Source organism: Pseudopipra pipra, chromosome 24, assembly GCF_036250125.1.
Source record: "Pseudopipra pipra isolate bDixPip1 chromosome 24, bDixPip1.hap1, whole genome shotgun sequence".
NCBI lineage: Eukaryota > Metazoa > Chordata > Aves > Passeriformes > Pipridae > Pseudopipra > Pseudopipra pipra.
This window is the reverse complement of record NC_087572.1, coordinates 1,663,132-1,689,564: the sequence shown is the minus strand read 5'-3', so window position 1 is coordinate 1,689,564 and position 26,433 is coordinate 1,663,132. Positions and strand designations below refer to the sequence as shown.

The 26,433-nt window shown below is 54.1% G+C and overlaps 1 protein-coding gene across 3 annotated transcripts in view; it reads right to left on the bottom strand.

Annotated features, from left to right (window-relative positions):
- Positions 1-26,433, bottom strand: part of CSMD2 (CUB and Sushi multiple domains 2) — a 284,784-nt gene that overhangs the window by 35,421 nt on the left and 222,930 nt on the right. For all 3 annotated transcript variants that reach the window (XR_010425057.1, XM_064635158.1, XM_064635159.1), the window contains 17 exons: positions 25,736-25,909; positions 24,414-24,602; positions 22,739-22,912; positions 20,007-20,189; positions 14,374-14,550; positions 12,813-12,992; positions 11,154-11,327; positions 9,980-10,153; positions 8,048-8,121; positions 7,187-7,298; positions 5,176-5,355; positions 4,621-4,686; positions 3,948-4,109; positions 3,704-3,816; positions 2,901-2,988; positions 1,993-2,131; positions 787-959 (listed from right to left, as the gene is read on the bottom strand). Coding sequence is in view for 2 of the 3 variants with exons in the window: in XM_064635158.1 (XP_064491228.1) it covers positions 800-959; positions 1,993-2,131; positions 2,901-2,988; positions 3,704-3,816; positions 3,948-4,109; positions 4,621-4,686; positions 5,176-5,355; positions 7,187-7,298; positions 8,048-8,121; positions 9,980-10,153; positions 11,154-11,327; positions 12,813-12,992; positions 14,374-14,550; positions 20,007-20,189; positions 22,739-22,912; positions 24,414-24,602; positions 25,736-25,909 (2,519 nt within the window). In the remaining variant the exon portion in view is untranslated. The remainder of the gene's footprint in view (positions 1-786; positions 960-1,992; positions 2,132-2,900; positions 2,989-3,703; positions 3,817-3,947; positions 4,110-4,620; positions 4,687-5,175; positions 5,356-7,186; positions 7,299-8,047; positions 8,122-9,979; positions 10,154-11,153; positions 11,328-12,812; positions 12,993-14,373; positions 14,551-20,006; positions 20,190-22,738; positions 22,913-24,413; positions 24,603-25,735; positions 25,910-26,433) is intronic.

Below are 26,433 nucleotides of genomic sequence, written 5' to 3'. Positions count from 1 at the left end.
AATGGCTTCATCCTAAACTGAGAACATTCCAGTCTGGAAGGGCTCTACAGGCCACAGGGTGCTTTTGATTATGACACAAAGTGATGTCTCTCTGCAGTAGAACTTTGAAATCCCTGATCGCTGAGCAAAATCCCGTCAGGATTCACCCAGGGAATGCTCCCTCTTACAGACCCCACTCTTCCTTCCCCTTTGGACTGTTCTCACCACAGCTTTACAGGCACTTGCTTGGCCACTGGTCTCCAAGAGGTTCCCAACCAGCAGCCAGCACATGAGACCCAGAGATGGTCCCGTGCAGGGCCAGGAGTTGGACTCAGTGATCCTTGTGGGTCCCTTCCAACCTGGCATAGTCTGGGATTCTGGGATTCTGGGTTTGGCCCTGTGTTGAGATGATCTCTTAGAATCAGAATATCCTGAGCTCAATCCCACAAGGACTGAGTCCAACTCCTGGCCCAGGAAGAACCACAAGGTGTTTTGGGCCATCTGAACAGCTCTGGGGGCTCCTCTGACCCATGGCTTCAAAACTGCCAGAGGGCAGGGTTAGGTGGGATACTGGGAAGAAAATCCTCTCTGTGAGGGTGGGGAGGGGCTGGAATGGACTGCCCAGAGAAGCTGTGGCTGCCCCATCCCTGGGAGTGTCCAAGGCTGGGCTGGAGCAACCTGGGCTAGCGGCGGGCGGAAGGGTGATGGGGTGACACGACCCTTATGATCCCTTCCAAGGCAAGCAGGCCACGCTGCCGTGGTTTTGGGGTGGCAGAGGGGAGCCCAGCAGTGCCCCAGCTCACTCACCAGGGGGTGGGTGCTATACTGCCGTGCACACCGTGCTCACTGTGAACTCGGCCTCGCTGGCCATGATGTCCGTGGGCTGCAGGTTCCGGTCGTACATGGGGTTCTCGAAGGTGGCCCTCACGTTGGTGTTCTCGTGGCCAGCATAGCCATTGAACGGGACTTTTGGTCTTCTCCTGCAGCAGGGGAGAGCAAACCCACAGAGGTCACACAGTCACAGAGAGTCCTGAGCGGGAAGGGACTCACAAGGAGCATCCAGTCCAACCCTCAGCCCTGCACGGGCTCAGCCCCAAGAGTCACCCCCTGTGCCCCAGAGGATCAGCCAAACCCTCCCTGAGCTCTGGCAGCCTTGGGGCTGTGCCCACTGCCCTGGGGAGCCTGGGCAGTGCCCAACCAGCCTCTGGGGGAAGAACCTTTTTCTAAAATCCAACCTAAACCTTCCTGACACAGCTCCAGGCCATTCCTGCAGTTCCACCCCCTGCCCTGGGCAGGGACACCTTCCACTAGACCAGGTTGCTCAGAGCCCCATCCCACCTGGCCTTGGGAGAGAGGGGAGACAGGATGGAAGGAAGGAGGGAAGGAAAGAAAGGGAGAAAGGGAGAAAGAGAGAAGAAAGAAGGGGAGAAAGGGAGAGAGAGAGAAAGAGAAAGAAAGAGAAAGAGAGGAAGAAAGGAAGAAAGGAAGAAAAGAAAGAAAGAAAGAAGGAAAAAAGAAAGAAGGAAAGAAAGAAAGAGAAAGAAAGAAAGAAAGAAAAAGAAAGAGAAAAAAAAGAGAAAGAAAAAGAAAGACAGAGCTGCTTTTGAGGAAGGCAAACCCCTGGGAATGAGGCAGACAAATCTGACTGTGGATTTGCAGCACAGCAGCTCCTGGGTGCTGCTGCAACCCTGGGCACCCTCCCTCTGCAGAGCTCCCACAGCAACACCCTGATCAGGAGAAAATACTAATTTACAACACATGCAAGGCCAGCTTGAACACTGGAGTGTGGAATTTACTTCGCTTCATCCTCCTTAAAGTGGCCACAAATCTTATTAATGGTCAGAAACCCTCTCACTGCTCTCTCCTCCCAAACCCTCACCCCTCCACGGGGCTTTGCTTCGTTTCCTTTTCACCTTCTGAATTAAAAGAGGTCTAAGGGGGTGGGATTTTAAGTTCCAGCTCAACGTTTCTGAGAGCCCCCCTGAATTTGTTTCCTGCCCCCCCAAAACCCACCTGTGTTTGTAGAGATAAAGCACAAACCCTGCAATAATCAGGGCGATGAAAGGCACGAGGATGGCGGCTGCCACGGAGCTGCTGTTGGATGCAAAGTGGTGTCCTATGGATTCAGGATCCGTTTCCATCATGCTGAGGTCTGAAACACAGCAGAAAAGAACACATTTCAAACCAGCACTGCAAGAAAATGGGCTTTGCTGGGGGCTTCCAGGTGCCACCAGCAACGAAACGAGGTGCTGGAAAAGGCAATGGAAAGCTGCTGAGCTGCAGATGAAGGATGGCCTGGAGATCCAGCCCAGCTTAGACAGCATCATTTATTTAGGACTGCAATTAAAGGGAGATGTAAATAGATTTATCTTGCCAAAATGTTCCAACCTGGACGCATAAAGCTGGGCTTTAAGGGGAGACTTTGAAATGCAATAACGAGCAACCTAATTCTCCATAAAGGTGAGAATATCCCAAAAATCCCAAGAAAGAGATTAAAAGCTCAAACCACATTTTAAGAGATATTTAGGGGCTTAAACTTTGTCTGTTTTAAGCCCTCAGGAGCCTCTGGGATTTCTGAAAGGGCGACAGAGACACTTTCTGTGGCAGAAACGGGGCTTGGGCCTGTCAGAATTTGGCAACGTGGAGAAAAACTATGTTTTGGGGTTTTTTTTTTGTCCAGGTGCTTTTTGTGGCTCCAAAACCTCTTTCTATCTTTGAGCAGCAGCCTGTTTACAGGCTTCACATCACAAATTTCGTTGTTGTGCTGTTTTGCCTCCCACAATCTCCCGCCCGGGGCGGGTTCAGCAGAAGGGCTGAAAATTAAGGCCAGGAGGAAACACCCCCTGTTTGAAACCCTCCACCACCACCAGGGCAGAGCTTTCAGAATCCAGGGGGAAAAGCCCCAATCTGAGGTATTGTACCGAGTCTCTGGAGGCCAAACTGCCCGAAGCCTTTGCCCCTCACGAAGCCCTGGTACACGAAGGTGCCGCTCGAAGACTCCGACGAGACCTGTGGTGACAGGAGAGGGGAGATCAGCACGTCTGCCCAGCACTTCCCTAGGCTTTCACACCCATCTCACAGCACAGCCCTTTGCAAGCTCGGGCATGGAGTTAATTTGATTTAATTCCCCGGAAAACCGCGGTGCTCCGGGAGGCCTCTCAGTGCCCGACAGCTCGAGGCCCTCACGGCTCGGAGGAGGGAAAACAACAACAAAAAAATCCTGTTTGCAATCAACTCCACCAGACACTGCTGATCCCAGAGGGGAACAAAGGCTCTGGGCCACCACTGGCCACGGGTCAAGCAGATGCACATTTCTTTCAAGCTCCAGTGGATCTCTGAAGGGCACGGGAAGCTCGCAGGGGGGGTGAGGAATTGGCTCCATTAGCTCTTTTTGCTTGATGTTTAGCAGACATAAAACGTTAAAATGGAATTAATCATGTTGTCTTCTCCTCAAGTGCTGTCTGGGAGATGCAGAGATTTCAAGCCACGGGGCAATAAAGCCCCGCACAGCTGCGAGGGAGCACGAGGAGCTGTCGCGCCGCGTTACATCCCGGGCTGGAAAAGCGCCCCGTGTCCCCCTCAAGGACTGGTCACTGGAGCAGCCTCATGCTGCCACCAGCTCAGGGAGTTATCCCTCAGCTCCAGGGAGAGAAAAGCCAGGCTGTGACAGCAGCAGGAGGAATTGTGTGGGTGCATCTTGTGCCTGAGGTGCCCCCGCGCTTACGTGTCCGTCCAGAGCCCATTTATCGTTCTTGAACTTGTTGACGAAGATCTCCACCGGCCCCATGATCTGGTAGACCTGGAGGAGCAGGTGCACGTCTTCCTTCTTGTAAATGCCTGCCAAAGAAGTGGGAGTCACTGACTTTCTGCCTGAGAGGGCAGAGAAACCCCCCTCGTCACCTCAGGGGGGGACCAACCAACCCCGGGACGAGCGTCAATCCCCACGAGAGGCCACCTCGTGTCCTCACCAGACACCTGGAGCTCCACACCACTGTGGTCTATCAGGGTGGCATTGACTTTACTGGTGGCAGGGTCGAAGCTGGTGACAGACAGCATGGCAGGCTGCTTCTTGCCCAGGTACTCGTAGGAGCCTTTCCACAGGGAGTTCCTCGCGAACACGTCCGCAGGCACTGGAAAACAGTGGTTGGGAATGCACCACAACAGCAGCATTGCCATGGATTTCCAGGGTTTTTTTCAGGAATCAAAATAGAGGAGAAGTTCTTTCTTTCTTTCAATTCACAGGCACATAATTAAATGTCTCAAATCCCACCCTCTCCCTGTGCCATCACCGGTGAGGACGAAGCCAAGGAGAGGGGAACAGACGACCCCGTGACCTTAATTTGGTCGTTCTGACAAAAAAACAGCGTGAAAGCTTTAAAAAGAACCCCACCCCCAAAATAATTTATTAGGAAAAGCTAACACAACCTTTTTTAAAAAAAAAAGGTTGAGTGTCCAGCCCTGGAATCTCTGGAATGCCCCGGGGAGGGCAGTGGGTGTTGATGCACGACTTCTCCAGGGAAGCACGGACAGGGTGGGGCACAGGGGCTGTTCCCACCAAGGATCTGGGTTTGAGAAGGGCTGGGCAGGGCTGGATGTGCCAAGGTCACTGCTGTGTCCCACGGGAATGATCCCACTGTGTACCTGAGAGCTTGGCGAGCGGCGGGTCCCGCGCGGTGCCCACGGGCCTCCCGCTGGGACGGACGTCGGCTGGAAGAGAGGGAAGATCCAGGGTGAGCTCCCACCCTCCAGGAGAGCCAAACAGCTCTGTGTCAAGGTTAGACCATGACTGCTCCTCTGTGGCAGGTAAAAGCTGGGTGAGGTGAAGGACAAAGAAGGTGCTTCCAGACCCAAACCACCCGTGCGAAGCCCCTCAGGTGGCTCCGGGGGATCCTCTGGCTGGAGAGACCCTTCCCTTGGCTCCAGCTCCCACCAACTGAAAACCAGGCCCTGATTTTCCTCCCCTTCCGAGGGCAAAAAATGCCAAACCCAAATGATGCTCTGGACACCTCTGAACCCTGACCCCAGAACTGAGTTCCCCGGGTCTTATCCACAGACCGAAAACTGCCTTTGTGGGACATCAAAGGCCCGTGGGCTCCACAACCAGGAGACAAACACAGGGCTCTGGTGGGGGGCTGAGGGCTGCAGTGTCCCCTGGGCACACACAACCCCATTGGCACCCCCTGCCCAGGGCTTTACCCAGGCAGATGGGGGGTTTTCCTGTCCAGCTGCCGTCGGCTTTGCAGGTCCTGTGCTCGGAGCCTCCGGTGAGGTAGAACCCGCTCTGGCAGGAGTAGATCAAGGTGTAGCCCAGGGATGGCAAATCCAGAGCTCCCACGTTGGCATGGGAAGGTGTCTCCGGCTGCTTACAGTGGTGAGCTGGAAGGGACAAGGGAAACAGGGCTGAGGGACACCACCCACGGGACACAGGGAGGTCAGAGAGGGACACCAGGGTGTCAGCAGGGACAGAAACCTCCTGGAAGAGCTTCTACCCAACAGCTTTCCCTGTTCCCTGAGAAATGCCATGCCTGGATTCTTCCCAGCCAGGTGAATTAATGAGAAGATTCCCATGGCTGGGATTGCTCCTGCTGGATAAAGCTCTCAGAGGACCCTTCACTCAGCTCCATGAACTGAAAATTGGGCTCTGCCCGAAAGGTGGGCATCCCCCACTTTTAAGGGAAAAAGCCAAAACCAAAGGATGTTAAAGCACCTTCCTTTGAGCTCTGAGCCCAGAACTGAGTCACAGGTGTATCTGCAGACTGGAAACTGCCTTTGCAGGACACCAAGAGCTGGTAAATTAAGCCAGTGATTCCAGTGAGGGCTTTTATACCACCTCTCTTCATGGGACCTACTAATCACGTGCCCACAACATCACCCAGCAAGGTGTGCAGTGGTCAGAAATCCCTGTAACTGCTCAATAACTCTCAGGATTTGGCCACAGAGGCTGAATGAGAGCTTGTCCAGCTCCCTGTCCCCAGAGCACGTGCCAACACTGCTCCAGCAGCTGCTGCTGGAAACGCGTCACCCCCTTCCCTGAGATGTTACGACTCCAAACGAGTAAATCCCAAAGCAGGGAAGCTCCCTCTCCCCTACACTGCAGATTCACAGGCTCACAGAATGGTTTGGTTGGCAGGGACCTTAAAGATCATCTAGTACAAGCCCCCAATTTTTGCCAGCTTTGTCCTTCCTGCAGCTCTCCAACTGCTCCTAATTGAAAACAAACCCTTGGCAGCCCTCAGGAGGTACCAGCATCGCCCTCCCTTCACAGAGGAGGAAATATAAACCCCAGAGAGCTGGAAGAGTGACCTGAACTCACATGGTTTGGGAGCCCCAGCACTCATTAGCTCCTTCCAGAGCAACCACCCCCTGTCCCCTGATGCCACATGTCAGAGCATTTAAAGCTGGGTGTCCCAGTTGTTCTGTTCACAGAACAAGCATCCACAGGGCTTGTTAGTGGAAAAATATCTCCCCAGCAAACCACCTCACGAGGGAGAGGAAAAAGCTTTTTAATACTCATGACCCAGAGGCCAGGATGGGTATCACCACTTAAACACATTAAAAGAAACTCCTCCTGCTGTAGCAGGGAGGTGATGGACAGCTTAAAGGGAAGAGCAGCACGTTCCCAAAGAGGAGGAGGAGAAGCTCTGCTCTGCTGGAGAGCCCTCCTGGCTAAATGTTAACCTGCTCCCCAGGGCCAGCTCACAGCTCTGCCACCAAATGGGCTTTCAGGAGCACAAAACAACATTTCACCTGACGACTGTGTCTCTGAGGAAGGGACAGGCAATGAAAATCTCATCTGAAATCACAAGTGGCTGCTGGTGCAACGTGAGGAGAGAAGGGATGGAGTGAGCTCCCTTTTATCACAGAGTGTTGGAGAGTCACAGAGGGGTTTGGGTTGGAAGGGAGCTTAAAAATCATCCAGTTCCACCCCCACAGGGACACCTTCCACTAGCCCAGGTTGCTCCAAGCTGGCCTTGGACACTTCCAGGGATGGGGCAGCCACAGCTTCTCTGGGCAACCTGTGCCAGGGCCTCCCCACCCTCCCAGGGGAGAACTTCTTCCTCATCTCCCAACCTTCCTAAAATCTGATATATTTCCTCCAAGAATGTGTTTTCTCACAGCTCCCTCCTGAATTCCCAGCTCTCCTGAGCCAGTACCAACCCCAGCCTGGCTCCAGGCCCTGGCTCCCTGTGCCCTTCCCAGGACTTACGGACACAGTCGGGCTGGACGCCGCTCCACGTCAGGTTGGGGAGGCAGGTCCTGGTGGTGGAGCCCTGCAGCAGGTACCCCTTCTGGCACTTGAAAAAGATGATGCTTCCCACCTGTGCCAAGGGCAGGGAAACACTGAACTCCCCCAGTGCCACGCCGGGAGAAAAAGGCGCTTCTAGAATTTTCCATGTTGGCCATTCCCCCCTCGTCCTGTCACTCCAGGCCCTTGTCCCAAGTCCCTCTCCAGCTCTCCTGGAGCCCCTTTAAGGAGCATTTCCCTGTCACACTCTGCCCCAGCCCCCACAACCCCCACAGGAGCTCCAGAGGCAGCTCCACTCCAGTGCCAGCTCCCGACTGCCAGCTCAGACAAAAGTCAGACTTGTAGTGTCTCAGTATTAATTAAAACCTAAAATTAGTTCATTAACCCCCAGGATTAAGATAACTAATTAGCAGCAAAACTGCAGGATCCACTTGGCACGGGGTAACCACATGGAATCAACTCTCCCAACAGGGAATGGGCACCCACAGGGACAGCAGGAGAGGGAGCACCTCAGGGCATCCCTTTGGGTTCTCTCCCTCCATTCCACAGATTTCCTGCTGCATGGGAGCTGAGATAAAGGGAAACACCTGTGGAATTTGGACTGAAAATTAATGGAAATGTGAGGAGTAATTACACCAATAACTACTAATTAGCACTGCAATTAATATCATGTACAATGCACTGCTGGTTAATCCTGCACAAACACAGCCTGGGGTCTGACACTGGGATCACACCATCCCTGGAGGACTCACAGATCTGTGCCAGGGCTCAGGCACGGGCTGAGCACGGCAGGTTTTGGGGATCCCACCACCCTGGCAGTACCTGGTATCCCTGGGAATTGTTCTGCATCCCAAAGAGAGGCACGCCAGGGTCCGCACACGTGGTGAGGCTGGGGTCTGCAGAAACAGGGAGAGGGGTTAAAGGAGGGGCCACCAGAGCTCTGCACACACACCCTGCTGTGCCTCTGCTCAGCTGCAGTGCTGGGATGCTCCAGGACCTGGCTGGGGGAGCAGGGAGCTGGAGCATCCCAGGATTCCCAGCCTTCCTTCTTCCACTCGCTCACCACGAGCCCCACAGCAAACGCCTCTCAAAATATCCCCTTTAACAGGACTGTGGAGGACAAGGAATAAACTAAGTCCCCCCAAAGCCAGCAGTGGGGCAGGAGTGGCTGCCCCCAGCCTGCAGCCAGGGGAGAGCAGAGCACAACTTCTCTGCTTCCACTGTTTATTTTTAGGCCTTTATTCCTCAGGATGTGACTCATCAGTCCCTTCCCACGGCCACGGCGCTGTCTCCAGGCCCTGGGGATGTGGGGAGTGACTAAACAAGGGCCACAGAACGTGGCTGATTTGGGGCTAATTCATCTCCCATCCTTTGGCTCTGCTGAGCTGCTGTCATTTGTCACTGCTGCAGTTTCCATGGGAGCCCCCTGATAAATCACTGCCTGGAAAATAAAGAGAGAAAGAGCCCCCTGGCTGGGGGAGGCACGGGGTGATGGATGAGGGCAGAGCCTTGGCCTCCTGGCTCTGCCTGGGCAAGGTTTGGGTGCTGGAAGCTCAAAGTATCCAAAAATGGGTGAGATCTGAATAAATACAGCACTTGGGGTACAGCTGCTTGGGTCACAAACTGCCATCCTGGGCTGAGGTTTTGCAGACACACAATTCTCTTCCTTTCACAGGATCAATAAACCATTAAGGTTGGAAAAAGACCTTGAAGATCATTGAGTCCAACCATTCCCCCAGCACTGGCATTAAACCAAGTCCCTGAATGCCACACCTACATACTGGGTTTTAAATCCCCCCCCAAGGCAGTCTGTTCCAGGGCTTGGCAACCCTTCCCACGAAGAAATTTTCCCTAACACCCAATCTCCTTCCTCGTGGTTTGCTTTGGGCAAACCCTCAGCACATTCCCTCAGCAGCAGGAACAGGGTTGGCTGGTTCAGCCCTCTGAGAGGTGGGTCCCACACATGTGCAACAGGATCCCAGACAAGGATCTGCAAGGAAGCACTGAAGCATTCCAATCCAACATCTCCAGCACAGGAGCAGGTGCTCTCAGCCCCCTGGATGTGAGAAAGCTCCTGGTGAAACCAACTGGAGGTTCAGGCCGTGACTCTTTTTGCATTCCTGTAGTTGGTGGTGCATTCAGGATGGAACCAGAAGGACTGAAATCCGTGGGGAACAGCCCCATGGATGTGTTTGTCCCCACTGCCCACGTGGGGGGATGGTGGTGATGCCCTTTATCACAGGAGCCCTGCAGGTCAGGAGTGCAGCCAGGGCTTCAAACAGGCCAAGAGTTCTGGGAGTAGTTCTGGTTACAGACCTCCCAGAGGTGTCACAGGGTTCAAGATGAGCACCTGAGGAAGGTGTGGAAATGTCAGCCTGAATCTCAAGGCTGCAGCTCAGCAAGGCAAGCTGGGGGAGTTTGGTTTCTGTCCACACACTGAGCCCCAGGAAGGTTTGGGTTGGAAGGGAGCTTAAAAATCATCCAGTTCCACCCCCCTGCCTTGGGCAGGGACACCTTGCACTAGACCAGGTTGCTCCAGCCTGACCTTGGACACTGCCAGGGATGGGAATCTAAGCAGTGAGGGGAAGGAGAGGGGTTGTTTATCAGCCACAAACCAAAAGCATCGTCCCTTCACGGCCCCACTTTCAGGGCGACAAAACGCTCCTTTCTGCAAACTCAGAAGAGAAAACCAAAAAGAAAAGAACCAAAAGAAAACCAGGAGAGCTGGGTGAGGGCCCAGAGCTCTTCCCTTACCTATGCAGCTGGGCTGGGTCCCACTCCACGTCCCGTCAGACTGGCAGAACCTCCGGGCTGAGCCCACCAGCACGAGCGGGGCCAGGCAGGAGAAGGACACGGAGGAGCGGTAGGTGAAGCCTCTGTCCTCCCTCCTGCCCTGGGCTGGCGTCCCTGGGTCACCACAGAACACAGCTGGAACGGGCAAAGGGACAACAGGATGGCCATGAACCGCCTCAGGACAAAGGAGTGGTAATAAGCTACAGACAGGTCTGTGAACGGCCCAAACCCTGCCACCAACTCCATGACTGGCTGCTCTCCTTGTAATCCTGGTAATTAACTTGCACCTTCTCCCCCATCTTTTCCCTTTTTTCCTATCTTTTTCCCCCCTAACAGCAGGCTTAGCTTCCAAATGTTTCCCTAATTGCACCATGTCACTTTGCTACCTGGTTCTGTGTCACACTAATTATCCAGGATCCAGGGAGAGGTGCAAGGAACACGGGGAGGGCTTCGTGTGATTTAATATGAAAATGGCTATTGTGCAGCTGCCAGCCACTGGAAAAGGAACTCAGAGCTGCCTTTGGCATTAGGAGACATTGAACTGGTAGTTTTTGGCATCAGTTCCTGTATCAGGCACACAGGTTTCCACCCAGCCCCACTCTGCCCTCACAAAACATTCCCAACTCCTGCTGTGACAGAGACACAGAGCTCTTGGCCAAAGGCTTTTTCCCCACGGCCTTTGGCAGTTCCAGGAGCCCTGACTGCAGCAGATCCAGCCACTGGGGAGACACTGGACAAGCACCCAGTTTGGAGGAAAATCCTCAGGTTTGTTCCAATTGTGACCTCACATCTCTATTGCCAACCGTGTCCCCAGGGCCACCCCCTCACGGGTGGCAAACCAGTGCCCCAGCAACCTGGCTGCTGTGGGAGGTGGGCAGAGCATTCAGACCTTGAGGCAGAGGCACTTCAGGCATCATCACAGCAAGAAAAATCCCCACTGGCTTCAGTTCATGCCCGACTCCCCCTGGGCTCGGGGCAGGAGGCACAGCAGGGCCACCGAAACCAGCCACTGAAACCAGCCACTAAAACCAGCCACTAAAACCAGCCCCACTGGGAGCAGAGGTGATGGAAAGGGCATCAAACCAGGGGGTTTTGGGGCAGGATCCTCCCAGGCCCTGGCTGGGCTCCTACTCACGGAAGCACTGGGGGACGTCCCCGCTCCAGGTGCCGTTGCCCTCGCAGGTCAGCACGGCGGGCAGGGACAGCTGGTACCCCTCCAGGCAGGCATAGCTCACACTGGCCCCCCAGCTGAAATCCGTGCCCACCACCTTCCCGTTGGGAATGGCCTGGGGGGCTCTGCAGGTGATGGCTGTGGGGGGAGACAAAAGACAAAAGGAGGCTCAGTTCCCGTTTCTCCACGAAGGGCACGGTTCTGTAGGGTAAAAGCCACGTCCTGCCCTCCAAGGGCATCTCCTGGTGTGGTGGTTTGAGCCACCACAAAAATCTAAAATCTGACTTCCAGGCTTCCCCCACCCTTTCCCATAATTTTATCTCAACACCCAAGAGAAACTATCAGGCAAGAGGCTTCTATAGGGGAAAAGGGGAAGTGTACACATGGCACAGACTGGGGTGAAAACTCCAGGATTTTACTTTGAAGTTTGGAGTTAACCAAACCATAGAAAATGCTGACCCCCAAGCATCACCAGCCCAAACCCTGGCCCTGCACAGACACCCCAATAATCCCACCCTGTCCCTCAGAGGATCATCCAAACCCTCCTGGAGCTCTGGCAGCCTTGGGGCTGTGCCCACTGCCCTGGGGAGCCTGGGCAGTGCCCAACCAGCCTCTGGGGGAAGAACCATTTTCCCTGATCTCTCTCCAAACCAGAGTCACTTCATTTCCAGCTGAAGGGAAGAACCTGCCCTGACTTAGTGTGAAAACTCATCTCGGGTTCCCTGGGAGATTGATACCTTTTGGACAACCTGGCTGAGCTTCAGCTCAGCAGCTAAAGCAACAACCTGTCGGTATTTCAGCCACTCTGGGGTGGTTTAATATGACATTTTTGCAGTGCTTTGCTTTCCAGCTCAGGGGAGCATTGGGAGAGATGCTAAACCTGTGCAAATCAGCCTGGCCTCCAAACATGACTCTTGGCCACGTTCTGGATTATTCCTGCAGCATTAGCTCAGTGCAGAGAATGAAAGAGCAGCGTAAGAATTGCTCTTTACAGCCTCTGAAGGAGCTGCAGTGCATTATAAAGTTCCTCTGTGGTCTGTATTTGTATCAGCATGATGACAGGTGAATTTTCCAGATTGCTAAAGAAGTGCACAGATGCTGCTACAAGTCTTATCTGCACTTGGTGGGTGAGTAAAACACTCACAGAAGAGATCCAGCCTGCCCAGCAACTGCTTTATTATTTCCTTTTTCTATCTCTGAACCACAGGAGCAATCTCAGAACAGAGGAATAATGAAAAGGCTCAGAGGAAACATTTTTCAGATGATTCCAGACGATGCCAAGAAGCGTGTGCTTGCAAAACACAATATTTCAGTGGGGTTTGATCTGAGTTTTTGTGAAGAGGAAGGAGTCACTTTGCTCCCTGGGCTTCGCTCTTCCCTCTCTACCACACAGGTAAGAGCAGCTGCCTCCCTCCCAGGCACGGGGTGGTGACTGATGGACTTAAAGATAGCAGGGTGTTTGTGCTGTAAAATGTGATAGGTGGTGTGAGAGCCATAAATAGGGGAGAGATGGAAGGACAGAGCCCAGAGAAGCTCCCAGGGGGGCTCCGGGCACGACGCACAAGTCGCCGCTACTTTTTACCTCGTCCCAAAACCTTTGGTGGCCTGGGGACCCCTCCTTACCCTTGCAGGCGGGTTTGGTGCCGTTCCAGGTGCGGTCCTTGGTGCAGGTGAGGGAGGAGGCCCTGTCTGACTCCATCATGTAGCCGGGGGTGCACTGGAACACCACGGACTGGTTGTAGGTGAAGTCGGAGCCCAGGCGGACGCCGTTGGCCGGCACGCCGGGGTCGCCGCAGTTGATCACTGCCAAAGGCAAGGGGAGGAGCATTTCTGGCTGCCCAGCCCTCCTCTCACACCTCTGGATCTGCCTGAATGAGATACCTGATGGTCCCGAGCGCTTTGGGCAGGCAGGATGTGCTCAGAGGGCCGTGGGCAAGGGAGGGTTTGGAGCACACGGCACGCAGAGGGAGCCGGGCTCCGGCACGTGGAGAATCAGAGAATCATAGGATCATAGAATGATAGAATGATAGAATCAGCTGGGTTGGAAGGGACCTCCGAGATCATCAAGTCCAACCCTTGATCCAACCCCACTGTGGTTCCCAGCCCATGGCACTGATGCCACATCCAGTCTGTCCTTAAAAACCTCCAGGGATGGAGAACCCACCCCTTCCCTGGGCAGCCCATTCCAATGGCTGAGCACCCTCTCTGCAAAGAAATTCTTTCTAATATCCAACCTAAACCTCCCCTGGCACAGCTGCAGACCCAGCCCTCTTGTCTTGCTGATGGTTGCCTGGGAAAAGAGACCAACCCCCCCCTGGCTCCCCCCTCCTGTCAGGGAGTTGCAGAGAGTGAGGAGGTCTCCCCTGAGCCTCCTCCTGTCCAGGCTGAACAGCCCCAGCTCCCTCAGCCTCTCCTCACAGCACTTGTGCTCCAGTCCCTTCCCCAGCCTTGTTGCTCTTCTCTGGACCTGCTCCAGCCCCTCCATGTCCTTCCTGAGCTGAGGGCCCAGAACTGGACCCAGCACTCCAGGGGTGGCCTCACCAGCACTGAGTCCAGGGGAAGAATCACTTCCTTGGACCTGTTGGCCACCCTGTTCCTGAGCCAGGCCAGGATCCATTGGCCTTCTTGGCCACACTGCTGGCTCATGTGCTGGCTGTGCCTGTCCTCAGTGGAGTGAGCAGGGACCTTAATGGCACATTAAGACTTTGCAAGAAGCTGTATTAACACACATTAAACATTAAAGCAAACCCAGGTCAGGTCCTGGCTGGGGGAAGGCAGGTCCCCCCCTCTTCAGCCCAGTTACTGCCTCTTATGTAAGGCCACATTTGGCCCCATCCACGTTCCTCTGCAGGAAGCACAACCCCTTCCCTGAGGCTTTTCTGAGCAGGGGCTCTGCTCAGGCTCCTCCCAGGAACTCTCACGTTCAGGAGCAGCCCCAGAGAGCCCCTCGAGGCTGCCCAACATCTACTCATGGAATTATTACAGGGCTCCCTTCATCCAACTGGAAGAAAACAAACTCCAAGCAAGACTTTTCCATTAGGCACCGGCAGAGAGCACGGGCTGAGCCCTCTGCTGCTGCCAGGACACAGCTCAGCACAGTTTCTCAGGGTGACACAGGCTAAAATGAGTCCAGACACCCCTTCCCCAGGGCCCTCATCCCCCAGGGATCTATCCCAGTGCTCACCTGTGCACTCTGGACTGGTCCCAGTCCACGTCCCGTTCACGGTGCAGTGCCTGCTCAGCACCCCTGTGGAGTAATAGCCCTCCCTGCACTGGTAAATGATGGAACTGGAGAAGACCAGGCCGTCGTTGAAGATGACCCTGGCATTGCTGGGGGTTCCTGGGTTCCCACAGGATATCACTGCAAAGCAAAATGGCAAAGTTAAAAAAAAAAAAAACAAACCACCACGAAACACAAACGACCCCTCCAAAAAACGAGGCTTTCCCCCTGCAGTGAACAGTTCCCAGTAAAAGCAAGATGTGCTGCAGAGCTGCTGGATCAGCTCAGAGGGAAGGGGCTGTTCCATGGAAAAGCAGCTGCATCAACCCAGCAGGATCCCCAGACCACTCCCCAGCTCAGAGCAGGGCTCTGCCTTGCCAAGGATCTGCATCTCTCTCAGGGGACTGGAAAACACTGTTGCTGCATCCACTGAAGCTCCAGCCCTGCTCCTGTGCCAGGCACATCCTGGGAGAATCCCCCCCTGCCTGATGGACTCGTGTCCATTTGCTGCAGAGCCTTATCCTGCAACAATCAGCCTCGTGGTCCCACAGCTTAACAAAGCAGTGGTGCCAAGCCTGGAGTCCCTCCACATTCCAGGAGTTTGGGAGCCTGGAACTGAGTGTGCCACTTTGCCTTTGGGATCCTAAAATATCCTGAGTTGGAAGGGACCCACAAGGATCAGGGGCCAAGTCCTAATGTTGGGATGTCAACAACTGTGCAGCATTGGAAGGAAGGAGAGCAGTAAGGGAGCCTGCTGCCCTCCCACTGTGGCACTGCTCACTGCCCAGCCACAGCCAATTATCCCTTCAGAGGAGGGAGAATATCCTGGGAATACAATTACAGGGTTGTCAGTGCCCAAGTTTTATGTCTGAAGTGCCTCAGCACCCCAGGACCAAAAAGGCCTGGGGCTGGTGGAGCACAGAGCCCTGCCAGGACAAAATAAGCAGCTGCAGTAATTGCCCCCAGCCCCTCACTGCCTCCGAAATTACAGCACCCAAAAGAAAATCACAGGAATCAAGGAAAGGCTTCAACCACAAATCCCAGAACACTCCTGGCTGCCCCCTTCCCCAGCAACACCCCAAAACCTCTGTGAGAGCAGGGACCCACGGTGACCCATCCTGGGCCCTCCCTGCACCACACACTCCACTTTTTCCAGTTGTTCTCCACGGGGAAGCACAAACTCCAGCAGGAATGCAACAAGCACAGCCCACCAAGGCGAGGAGAGCAGCCTTCCCCTCTTGTTGCTTGGTTTGCTGACAGCCTGTTAACACAGGAGCTGCTCGGAGGCAGATCTGTCTGACAGGAGGAAACTAATAACTGCTCTGGGCTGTGTGCACACAACTCCTCGTGGCTCCCGAGGTGGAGCTCGTTATGGATTCCAGTGTCATTTCCCAGAGATGCTGGGATAAAAGTCAGATTCCATCACCTCGGAAAAAAGCTCTGAATTACCATTTCACTGCCTGCCCGTCCATCAGTTCCCTCCTGCCCACCCTCCTCCACTTATTCATGGGGCCAAAAACACACATGGACAACTCCCAAATTATTACTTTTGGGATTAGGAAGGGACTCGTGGGAATGGTTTAATGGCAGAGTGGATCAGCTGGGACCTGCTTGGGCCAGACACAAGAGAACTCATAAATATAAGGATGAAAGGACTGAATGTCTGGAACAGCAATTTAAATATCAGTAGGATCTAATCATGCAAGAGAGCAGTGAGGGGGTAAATAATTCCCTCTGGCTGCAGTGGGAGGTGTAAAATGAATTAGGAACACGAAAAAAATGGTTTCTGAGGCCACTGGGGGGGCCTGCAAACAGGGACAGTGGGACACCTGACAACAACCAGAGCTGATCCCCACGATCCCATCCCTGCAGGGGGAATCTGGGAAGCTCCTGCCTCTTACAAAGTGCCTCTGCTATAGAAAACATCCCAGCTCAGAGGTGCTCCAGAGCTCAGCAATAATTAATCGGGTTCCAATCCACACACAGCCATTTTCTGAAAAGCTTTCAGGTTTCCCTTTGCCTTCCTTTGCTGCTTCCTGCAGGTTTTACAGCGAGAAGCTGCTGGGAGGAGGGAGTTTCTCTGGGTCCTGCTCGGGCACGTTCAGACGATGCTCAACGAGGCCACTGAGCTGCCCCCCCAGCACCCTGAGCAGGGCAAGGAGCAAGTGCTGGTACTCAGGAAACATTTAATTTCCCCTCACTCTGCCCAGAAAACCCCCCCTGGACATGGTGAGAGGGGTGTGAGGAGCAGCCAGCCCCTCTCTCAGGCACGAGGCGCCAGCGGTGCCTGTCACTGAGGTGACATGTGAGCTTGTGTCCTTTGCATGTCCCCCCTCCTCTGAGCTGCTCCTCATAACCCCCAGTTCTTCTTTCAGGCTCTGCTCCCATCCCAAACACTCTCCTAATGATGTCTGACACATCAGCAGGACCTCCTGCTGGAAGAAGGGACAGCTCAGGGCTTGTGGAGTCTCAAAGCCTTTCCTTCAGGGCTGGTAATTTCCAGGCTGTTTAATTTAACCAGTAACCCATAACCCACCCAACTATGCAGAGAGAGGAAGAATAAAACAGTCTAGACCCGAATCCCAGCCCTGCCACCTCCCATGTCCTCAGCAGTCAAATGAGCAGCAGACAAAACTCTGCTCCTTTTCCCACTGTTATCGCTTAAAATAAATCATTTCTCTCTACTGAAACTGCCAAAGAGCAGCCAGAGCCCTGACTCATTTTGGATGCAGCTTTAATTCCCTCGGAGAAACAACAAACACTATAAAAGCAAATATTCTGCTCAGCTTTTAAGAGGAGGAGGGAGTGTAGAGTACAACTGTGAGCCCCTTCCCGCATCGCTCTTCGGCGAACACAGACAGGGCAGCAGGAAGGAGGAGAATGGAGGAAAAAAAAACCCCAAACATCTAAAATTACATTTACACTTTAAAATTTGCTGGAAATTAAAGCTAAATGAGGCCTGAAATCTGCCATTTTGGAAAGCTGCTCTTACTGAGCACAACAAAAGCAGAGCTCCATAAACCCGAGTGAAGCAGGAGGCTCAGGCAGAGCCCCTGCAACTCATCTCAGTTCACTCCAAACCATTTGTCCATTCTGGGAAAAGCAGTTGGGACTTCTTCCTGCCTCCCTGTTCCCTTGGTTCCCTTAGAAGATGTTTTAGTGGGTAAAAGGTATGAGATCCAGAGCTGAGGAGTTCCAAGGTGACCCCACACACCCTGGACTGGTCCCGGTGCAGGAGGACACGATGGTGCAACATCAGCTCCCTGACCCCTAAGTCAGGCAGATCCTTTGGAATTGAAGCTGTTAGAGCATCTTACCCTCTCTGAAATGCAGATAAGGGCTTTTCTCTCCTTCCCTCCTATTCCTGCTGTTGGATTTGCACTGTGCCCACAGGCCCTTCCACGTCCCTGTGCTGTGGGTCCCCATCTCCTGCTCCTCGGGCTGAGCCCCTCTGTGCCCACCCAGCAGCTGATCTGGGCAGCAACTTCCATGAGCTCCCTGGTGACCTGTGAAGCACCATCAGCCTTGATTTTGCTCCATTTTGGGAGCTGGGAGCAGCAAACCCACAGCTGAGTCCTGGTTAATGCACCACCGAGGTGCCCACTCCTCCCAAGGAGCCTCCTGGGCACTCAGCCTTCACCTCCAACTGCCAGGAGTTCACCCCAAAGTCAACTCCCCTCTCCCCCTCCTAGAAATACCTGTTCCAGAGGGCTGAACACACCACTCAAAGTGCAGCCAGAGAACCTGGAACTCGTGGTGAATACAAATGACAGGGACCAGCTCATCCCTGGGCATCCCTCTCCTACACTGGCCAGTCAGCACTTAACATTAAGTGACTACATTAGAGGCATAATGTTATTATTATTCATAAAGTATGGAAAAAAAATCTGCCAGGGATCTGGATTTTGGTGCCTCTGGAACCTGATGGGTTATTTATCCTGAGATTAATGAAGGGAGCCTTCCCACTGATGGAAAAAAACAGAGAGTGGAAAAAAGAACCTCCTGAGATCTGAGTGTATTAATAACATGATTCAGTGTCTTTTCAATCAAGAGCACCATCAATTTGGAATAAATTTCCAATTCATTTACAAACTCTCTCTAAGCTTTTGGCTTTTGAAACAGCTGGAGAGAAGCACTTGCCCAGGTCTCCTTGCACTTGGGTCTCCTGCCTCATTTTTGACTTTTGTTCTTAACCCAGCTGGTTTTTAAACACTTGTCTAAAACAGTAGCAGGGAGCAGCATAGCCCAGAGAATCCAGTGAGGGGATTATTTACTGGATTATAGGGTCTTACTTGATTCCTTCAAATGGAAAAATCAGGGGGTTTGGGGCTTTCAAACACAAAAATGTGCTTACTGGATTATAATTTGCATTTTGCATTTCTACTTAATGGAAATGACTCTTGGATGTGCCAGCTCCAGCTCTGAGGGAGGGTGGAATCTGCTGGTGTTTCTCATTCTGCTGAATTTCCCCCACAAGGCAATGAGGAATTAGTGGCACCCAGAGTTCTGACACCAAAAAAAGGCTGTTTCTGATCAGGAGGATCAGGGGACCCCAGAGATTCCTGAACAACGGTCTAGGGGGGGATGGCAGGAAATAAGGACCAGATCCCAAAGGCTCTTCCTACCCTACACCTCCACCCAGATGTTGGCACTGACCTGAGCATCCCAAAGCCCTTCTGCTGCAGCAGAACCCAGCTGGGGCTGCAGAGAAGTGATGCTCCAACAACCCTCCTGTGGGGTGTGACCCATGGATGGCTGGGAGGAGGAGGAGAACCCAGGAGGAGGAGGCTCCTGGGCACACATTTCCTCCTCAGTGTTTGGAGGAGGTGACAAGCAAGAGAATCCTCTCTCTCTGATTTCATAGAATCCCAGAATCAGCTGGGTTGGAAGGGACCTCTGAGATCATCAAGTCCAACCCTTGATCCAACCCCGCTGTGGTTCCCAGCCCATGGCACTGATGCCACATCCAGTCCCATCTTAAAAACCTCCAGGGATGGAGAAGCCACCCCTTCCCTGGGCAGCCCATTCCAATGGCTGAGCACCCCCTCTGGAAAAAAATTCTTCCTAATGTCCAACCTACCCCTCCCCTGGCACAGCTGCAGACCCAGCCCTCTTGTCTTGCTGATGGTTGCCTGGGAGAAGAGACCAACCCCCCCCCGGCTCCCCCCTCCTGTCAGGGAGTTGCAGAGAGTGAGGAGGTCTCCCCTGAGCCTCCTCTTCTCCAGGCTGAGCCCCCCCAGCTCCCTCAGCCTCTCCTCCCAGCACTTGTGCTCCAGTCCCTTCCCCAGCCTCGTTGCTCTCCCCTGGACCTGCTCCAGCCCCTCCATGTCCTTCCTGAGCTGGGGGCCCAGAACTGGACACAGCACTCCAGGGGTGGCCTCACCAGCACTGAGTCCAGGGGCAGAATCACTTCCCTGGCCCTGTTGGCCACCCTGTTCCTGCTCCAGGCCAGGATCCATTGGCCCTCTTGTCCCCCTGGGCACACTGTTCCACGCTGTTCCTGCACCAAACGGCCGCTGGCAGAGGGGCTGGGGTGATTCTGGGGTGATTCTGGGGTGATTCTGGGGACAGCCAGGGGGCTGGGGAGGTGACAGTACCTTCACACTCGGGCTGGGTGCCGCTCCAGGAGCCGTTGGCCTGGCAGGTCCTGTCGGAGGAGCCGTGCAGGGTGTAGCCGGGCTCGCAGCTGAACCGCACCACGCTGCCCACGTCGAAGGTGGCCCCCAGCCCGATGCCATGGGAGGGGATCCCCGGGTCACCACACACGCCCTGGCTGCCCCCTGCACGGAGAGAGCAAGCATGTGATGAGTTTGGACCTTCTTCCCCCCTCCGAGGGGAATTTAACTCTGACTGGCTGCAGGAATTCCAGATGGAACCATCCTCCCCCCACACTCCTGGTTTGAAGCTTGTTGCAAACCATGGCCATGACTCCTGAATGCCAGGATGGAGCTTCCACCAGCTGCAGCTGCTTCTGGTGGCAGCTACTCCAGCATCAATCATGTGGACACTCTGAGGCACGTGGTGTGACTCCTGGGGACAGTCCTGTGCAGGGCCTGCAGCTGGACTCCATGATCCCTGGGGGTCCCATTCCATGATTCTGGGGTTGCTTTCCCTCCAAGCAAGAACTCCAGTGTGCTCCAAGCCCCCCCAGCACACCCCACTGTATTCACAGAACAGGAGCTGTGGGGTTTGGAGCACGGAGGGGGAGAAACATCCACTCCTGCAGGCTGGGCACACTCGGAGCTGGAATTGGGGAGCAGCTGGCAGGGGTTCCCTGGAGCAGGCTGGAGGGATGCCCACCTCCCTGCTGCCTGCACCGTGTTTCTGGCTTGCTCCACCACCAATCTGTGTGAACACATCCCCTCCCAGGGCAGGAGAGCCCATTTCCCTGTGGCAGCTGGTGATGAAGTGCCCAGTTCTGGGCCCTCTCGCTGCAGGTCCAGCCCCTGCTCCGTGTGACACAGAACATAATGAGCACATTCATCATGTGGGGAATGAACTTCCCTGGGCACAGAAGGGGCAGAATGCTCCAGGTCCAACATCTCCTTTCACATAATGACTCGTGCCCAAGTCTTTTGTTTCATCTGGCAAAAAGTGCTGTCACACCGTGGGGATCCTCCACACCCAGCCTTTGGCAGGAGCCCCGGGCTCTGCTCTGCCTCCTCCCTGCTCCTCTAACTGCTCCCCCTGAGTTTGGTGGGAAGGAGGAGCCTTTCTCCAAGCCCTGGGGTGGGAATGACGGTTCTGGGATCCTGGGCATCCACCCAGCACCCCCCTGAGGGCCATCAGCCTCCAAGAAGTCATTCAGCAAACACAGCAGGTGTCAGTAGGAACTAGGCAGAACAAATCTGAGTGTTCCCAAAAATCCACCCACAGAGATGACAGGAGGGAGTGAGGAAGAACTACATGGGGAGAAGGCACGAACTGGAGCAGAAAACCCTCCTGAGCAGCTCCAGAGCAGGAACTCTGCAGACATGGCTGCTGAACACCAGGATGACTCCACTTAATTTCCCTTCCCCTTCCAAATCAGAGGTTAAACTTGGTCAAGTGGTGCTGCTGAATCTAAGTGTCATTATTAAAAATTAACACTTGTCCCAAGTGCTTTGCTCATTATGTCACATCCCGTGTGTTGTCCAAGGAACAAGGGATGGGATGGCTTGGGGAGGGCTTTGCACAGCACCCCACCAGTCACCCAGCACCCTTCCCTCTGCTGGAGACCCCCCTGTCAGCACCTCTCACTGCATCCCCCAGGATCTTGACCCAAATCTGTTCCACCAGGGACTTTTTCTGCATATTAGGATGTCCTCAGGGCAACACCTTTCTCACCCAGGAGTGGGGAAGGACTTCTGCTGCCAAACCCCTCTCTGTGGAGATGCTGATGATGTGGAAACTCATTGTAGCAGCTTCCACCTGCCTGGTGCAGGCCTGGGGCTGCTGTGGGACTGTAACAGCAGATGTCAGGCCCTGGAAGGAGGCCACGTGGGCTCCTTTCATTGGAGAGCACAGGGAAGAGGGTCAGATGGTGCAGACAGGGTGCAAGGACCCAGTTTTGCATCCCACACGTCCCTCCTGCTCTGCAGGGAGAACTCCTGAGCAGCAGCTGCAGCTCCCTCCCAGCACAGCCATGTGCTGCAGGGATTTATTTCTCCTCCTGCCAGCCCAGAGCTTCCCTCCCTGCCAGTGCTGATCAAGGTGCAGGAGGCTGGGTGGCTCAGACACGGGGATTTCCAGCCCTCCACAACCTCCCTCTGTACCAGGGGGGCTTCTCCAGCTCAGAGCCCCTCAGGTGCCTCCTCACAGGGTAAAAAGGGCTGGAGGATGATCACAGAAGCACAGAATTGGAAGGGACCCACAAGGATCATCCTGTCCAACCCTGGCCCTGCACAGGACCATCCCCAAAAGTCACATCCTGTGCCCCAGAGGATCAGCCAAACCCTCCCTGAGCTCTGGCAGCCTTGGGGCTGTGCCCACTGCCCTGGGGAGCCTGGGCAGTGCCCAACCACCCTCTGGGGGAAGAACCTTTGCCTGAGATCCAACCTGAGCCTGCCCTGACACAGCTCCAGCCATTCCCTGGCTGCTGGTCCCCCCAGAGCAGAGCTCAGTCCCTGCCCCTCCTCTGCCCCTGCCCAGGCATTGGAACTGCACTGAGGTCTCCCCTCAGTCTCCTCTTCCCCAGCTGAACACACCGAGTGCCCTCAGTGTCCTCCCACGGCTCCAAACCCAGGCCCTTCCCAACCTTGTTGCCTTTCCTTGGACACTCTCCAACGGCTCAATGTCTTCCCTGCTCTGTGCTGGGAATGCCCCGTGCCCTCCCTGGCCAGCCCCTCACCTGAGCAGTGGGGCAGGGCCCCGCTCCAGCGCCCGTCCAGCTGGCACATCCGCGTGGAATTCCCGACCAGCGTCCGCTTCCCCAGGCAGCTGTACCGGACCACGGAGCCCACGGTGTGCCTGTCCCCCGAGATCTGGGCATGGGGAGGGGCCCCGGGGTGGCCACAGGACACCACTGCAGGAGACACAGGCGACAGCTTCAGCCCCACGGCGTGGGTTGGGTTGGGAGGCACCTCAAGGACCATCTCACTCCAACCCCCGCCGTGGGCAGGGACACCTTCCATCGGGCCAGGCTGCTCCAACCTGGCCTGGGACACTTCCAGCTTCTCTGGGCGACCTGTGCCAGGGCCTCAGCGCCCTCAGAGAAAAGCTCAATGCACAGAAAACAAAGACATGCAAAAATCTCTGGGTTTTTTTTTAACCCCACAAACCCACACGTTCGGTTGTGAAACCAACCCGAGCTTCCAAAGCTTTGAGAACGCCCACAAATCCTCCAAGTCACGCTCAGCATTTTAAGGCAGGAGATCCCTGGCACTCAGCTGGCAGGCTGGGGGCTGAGGGGATATCAGGCTCCAGGATTTTAACAGATAAATCCCCCCTTGGAGCCCCCCCAGCTGCGGTACCAGGGGGGATGTCACTTCTGAATTCCCCAGGGCCTATGCAGGGTCTGCAGGGTGAGGACAGGACATGCTGCTCACAGAAGGAAAGGAAAATGTGCCCCAAACTCCTTTGCATGGCTGGGTGTGGAGGGATAATACAGGGGGAAAAAAAAAGGATCAGCCATGGCTTTGGAACAGCTTCAGCCAGTTCAGATTCCAGGAGCTCCGTGGCCATTCCTTGTCCAGGGAATGGGACTGCAGCTGGTTTTGTGTCCAAAGGGCCAAACTGGCTGTGCTGGGGGGGTGGGTCCTGCCTGCACCACCAGCTCACTGGGCAACTAAGATACACTTTGGATCCTGATTTCTCCCAGTGTAGGAAAGGGGACATGGGGACATCACCACTGACATCCTCCCACAGGCCACGGAGACCTCCTGGCCTGGGTGTTCCACGAGACCACTGGGAGGATTCTGTGCCTTTCCACAAAGCCAAACCATCACCCAGAACCTCCCAGTCCCAACCCCAGTGGCAGAAAGGGCCAGGATCCTGGGGAAAAAAAAAAAAGGGATAAAACCAGAGCAAGGGTGAGGAAGCAAATGCTCTTCAGCACCTGCTCTGCAGCAGAAGGAATTTATTCTGTATTTCCTTCGGTGTCATCTCCCTCCCCGAAAGCCCTGGGGATGAGTGGGAGTGTGACCCCACTCAGGTGTCACCTCACTCAGGGGTGTCACCTCACTCAGGGGGCTGTCCCCACCCAGGTGAGCTGCAGGTTCCTTCCCAGGCAGGTTTTTGCTCCAGAGGTGCTTTTGCCCTTCTCCCCCTGCCCTGGTTTGGCTGGAGCTGCTCAGAACCAGGAACACTCACTGGGCTCTGCCTTCCCCTGCAGAGGGAACCCACCTCCAAGGGGATCTCTCTCCTCACACCACCACCTTCCCCTCCATGGGCAGGACCTGGAGCCTACTGACAGAAGGATTCCCATGGATTCCCAAGGTTTTGACACTGAGCTGAGCAAGAAGGAACTCCACGGGCTGCAGCCCCGGGGGGGGTGGGATTGTTCTGGATCGTTCTGGAGCACTTACAAAGACACTGTGGGAGGGCACGGTCCCAAGTGCCATCCCCCTGACAGGTGAGGACGTGTGTCCCCAACAGGTAATATCCATGGCTGCACTGATAGGACACAGTTGTTCCAAAGCTGAATCTGTGGGGCCCGCTGGGCTGCACTTGCCGGACGCTGTTTTCCAGGTGCCCGGGGTCAGTACAGTTTACAACTGCAAACAAACAACAAAAAACCATCATAGCACAAACCAAAGGGGGTGACAGAGCAGAGGGTTCTCCAGGAAAGAGCAGGGAAATGGGGGGAAAACTGCAAATCACACATGCAGCGAGTTAAAGGGTTGTTTTTTTTTTCCCCTCCCGGTCGTTTGTTTTGTTTTGAGATTCTTTAGGATGGAAATAGGAAAAAAAAAGATGATTATTTCAAGGAAAAAGAGAGTCAAGGCAATGCTGCAGGGGCTCATCTGGCCATGCAAGGCTCAGCAGCAGAGCCTGGATCTCTGGTCCCAAACAGGAACACACATTATCCAGTTGGGAATAAATGATCCCAAACTGGGATATGCATTAACCAGTTAGGAATAAATGATCCCAAACTGGGATGTGCATTACCCAATTAGGAATAAGTGATCCCAAACTGAGACATACATTAATCAGGTAGGAATAAGTGATCCCAAACTGGGATGTACAATAACCAGGTAGGAATAAGTGATCCCAAACTGGGGCATACATTCTCCAATTAAGAGTAAGTGATCCCAAACTGGGATGTGCATTACCCAATTAGGAATAGGTGATCCCAAAATGGGATATATATTCTCCAATTAGGAATAAGTGATCCCAAACTGGGATGTACATTACCCAATTAGGAATAAGTGATCCCAAACTGGGACATACATTCTCCAGTTGGGAATAACCAATTCTTTGACTGACACAGCAACAGCATCCACAGAGATACTGGACTGAGGGAGTACAGAGGGAGGGAGTGCAGGGAGGGGAGGGAATTTGGTAAGTGAACCTCAGTGCTGATCCCAGTGGAAGCTGGGCAGCCCAGAAGGAAAAAGGGCTCTGCACAAAACTGGGGGGTTGGAGTAAAACTGCTCTGGGGTCACCAGGGCTGAGCTGGGATTTCCTGGTGTACCACCCACCCCTCAATGCCTTGGAGGATGCAGGGTCAGAGAAAAGCCCCAGGGTAAAGCCAGCTTTGTTCCCTGAGATTCCCCCCGGCCCTCGGAGCTCAGGCGCCGCTCGGACGCTCCCGAGGAACCACCAGGAATTTCTGGGGTTTAGGAACTCAGAGAAGCCAGGGAGGAAGGCCCAGCCCTGCCCTCCCCAGTCCTCCTGGAGCACTCACCACGGCAGGAGGGCAGGGTGCTGCTCCACTGGCCGTTGGCCAGGCACTGGGATTGGGAAGCTCCCTCCAGGCGGAAGCCGGGGTTGCACACGAACTTGGCCACGTCGTTGAGGTTGAACTGAGTGCCCTGGGTCAGGCCGTTGGCAGGGTTGCCAGGGTGCCCACAGGTGATGGCTACAAGCAGAAAGTGGAGATATCACCTATTTTTTTATTTTATTTTATTTTTTTTTCTCCCCTGGAAGAAGGCGGCTCAGCCGTTTGTGATAAATAATTGTGACTCGTGAAACAAACGGGTGATGACATCCAAACAAAACTTAATTACACCCCCATAAAGAAATAAAACAGACCCTTACAAGGTCAAGGGGCTCTAAAACCTCCCTACTATCCCAAGAATAAAATATGGTACAACTTTAAATCTGTTTGTCCAAGAATGCATGAATTGTGACTGGTTGTAGAGATAACCGTTTAGCTTTAGCTGTAAGAAAACCCATATATTAAATACTTAGCAAAAAACCTATAAAATGTATATGAGATAATTAATATGCATGAAGCAGCTAAGATAAATGCCAAATGTACACTGTAGTGTGTGTGCAGATTTGGGGAACTTGTCCCCATTTCTGTCACCCAGCTGGCTGTGCTTGCTTTTACCAGATAATAAACTCCTATTCAAAAACTTAGAGAAACAAGACTTTGTTTAT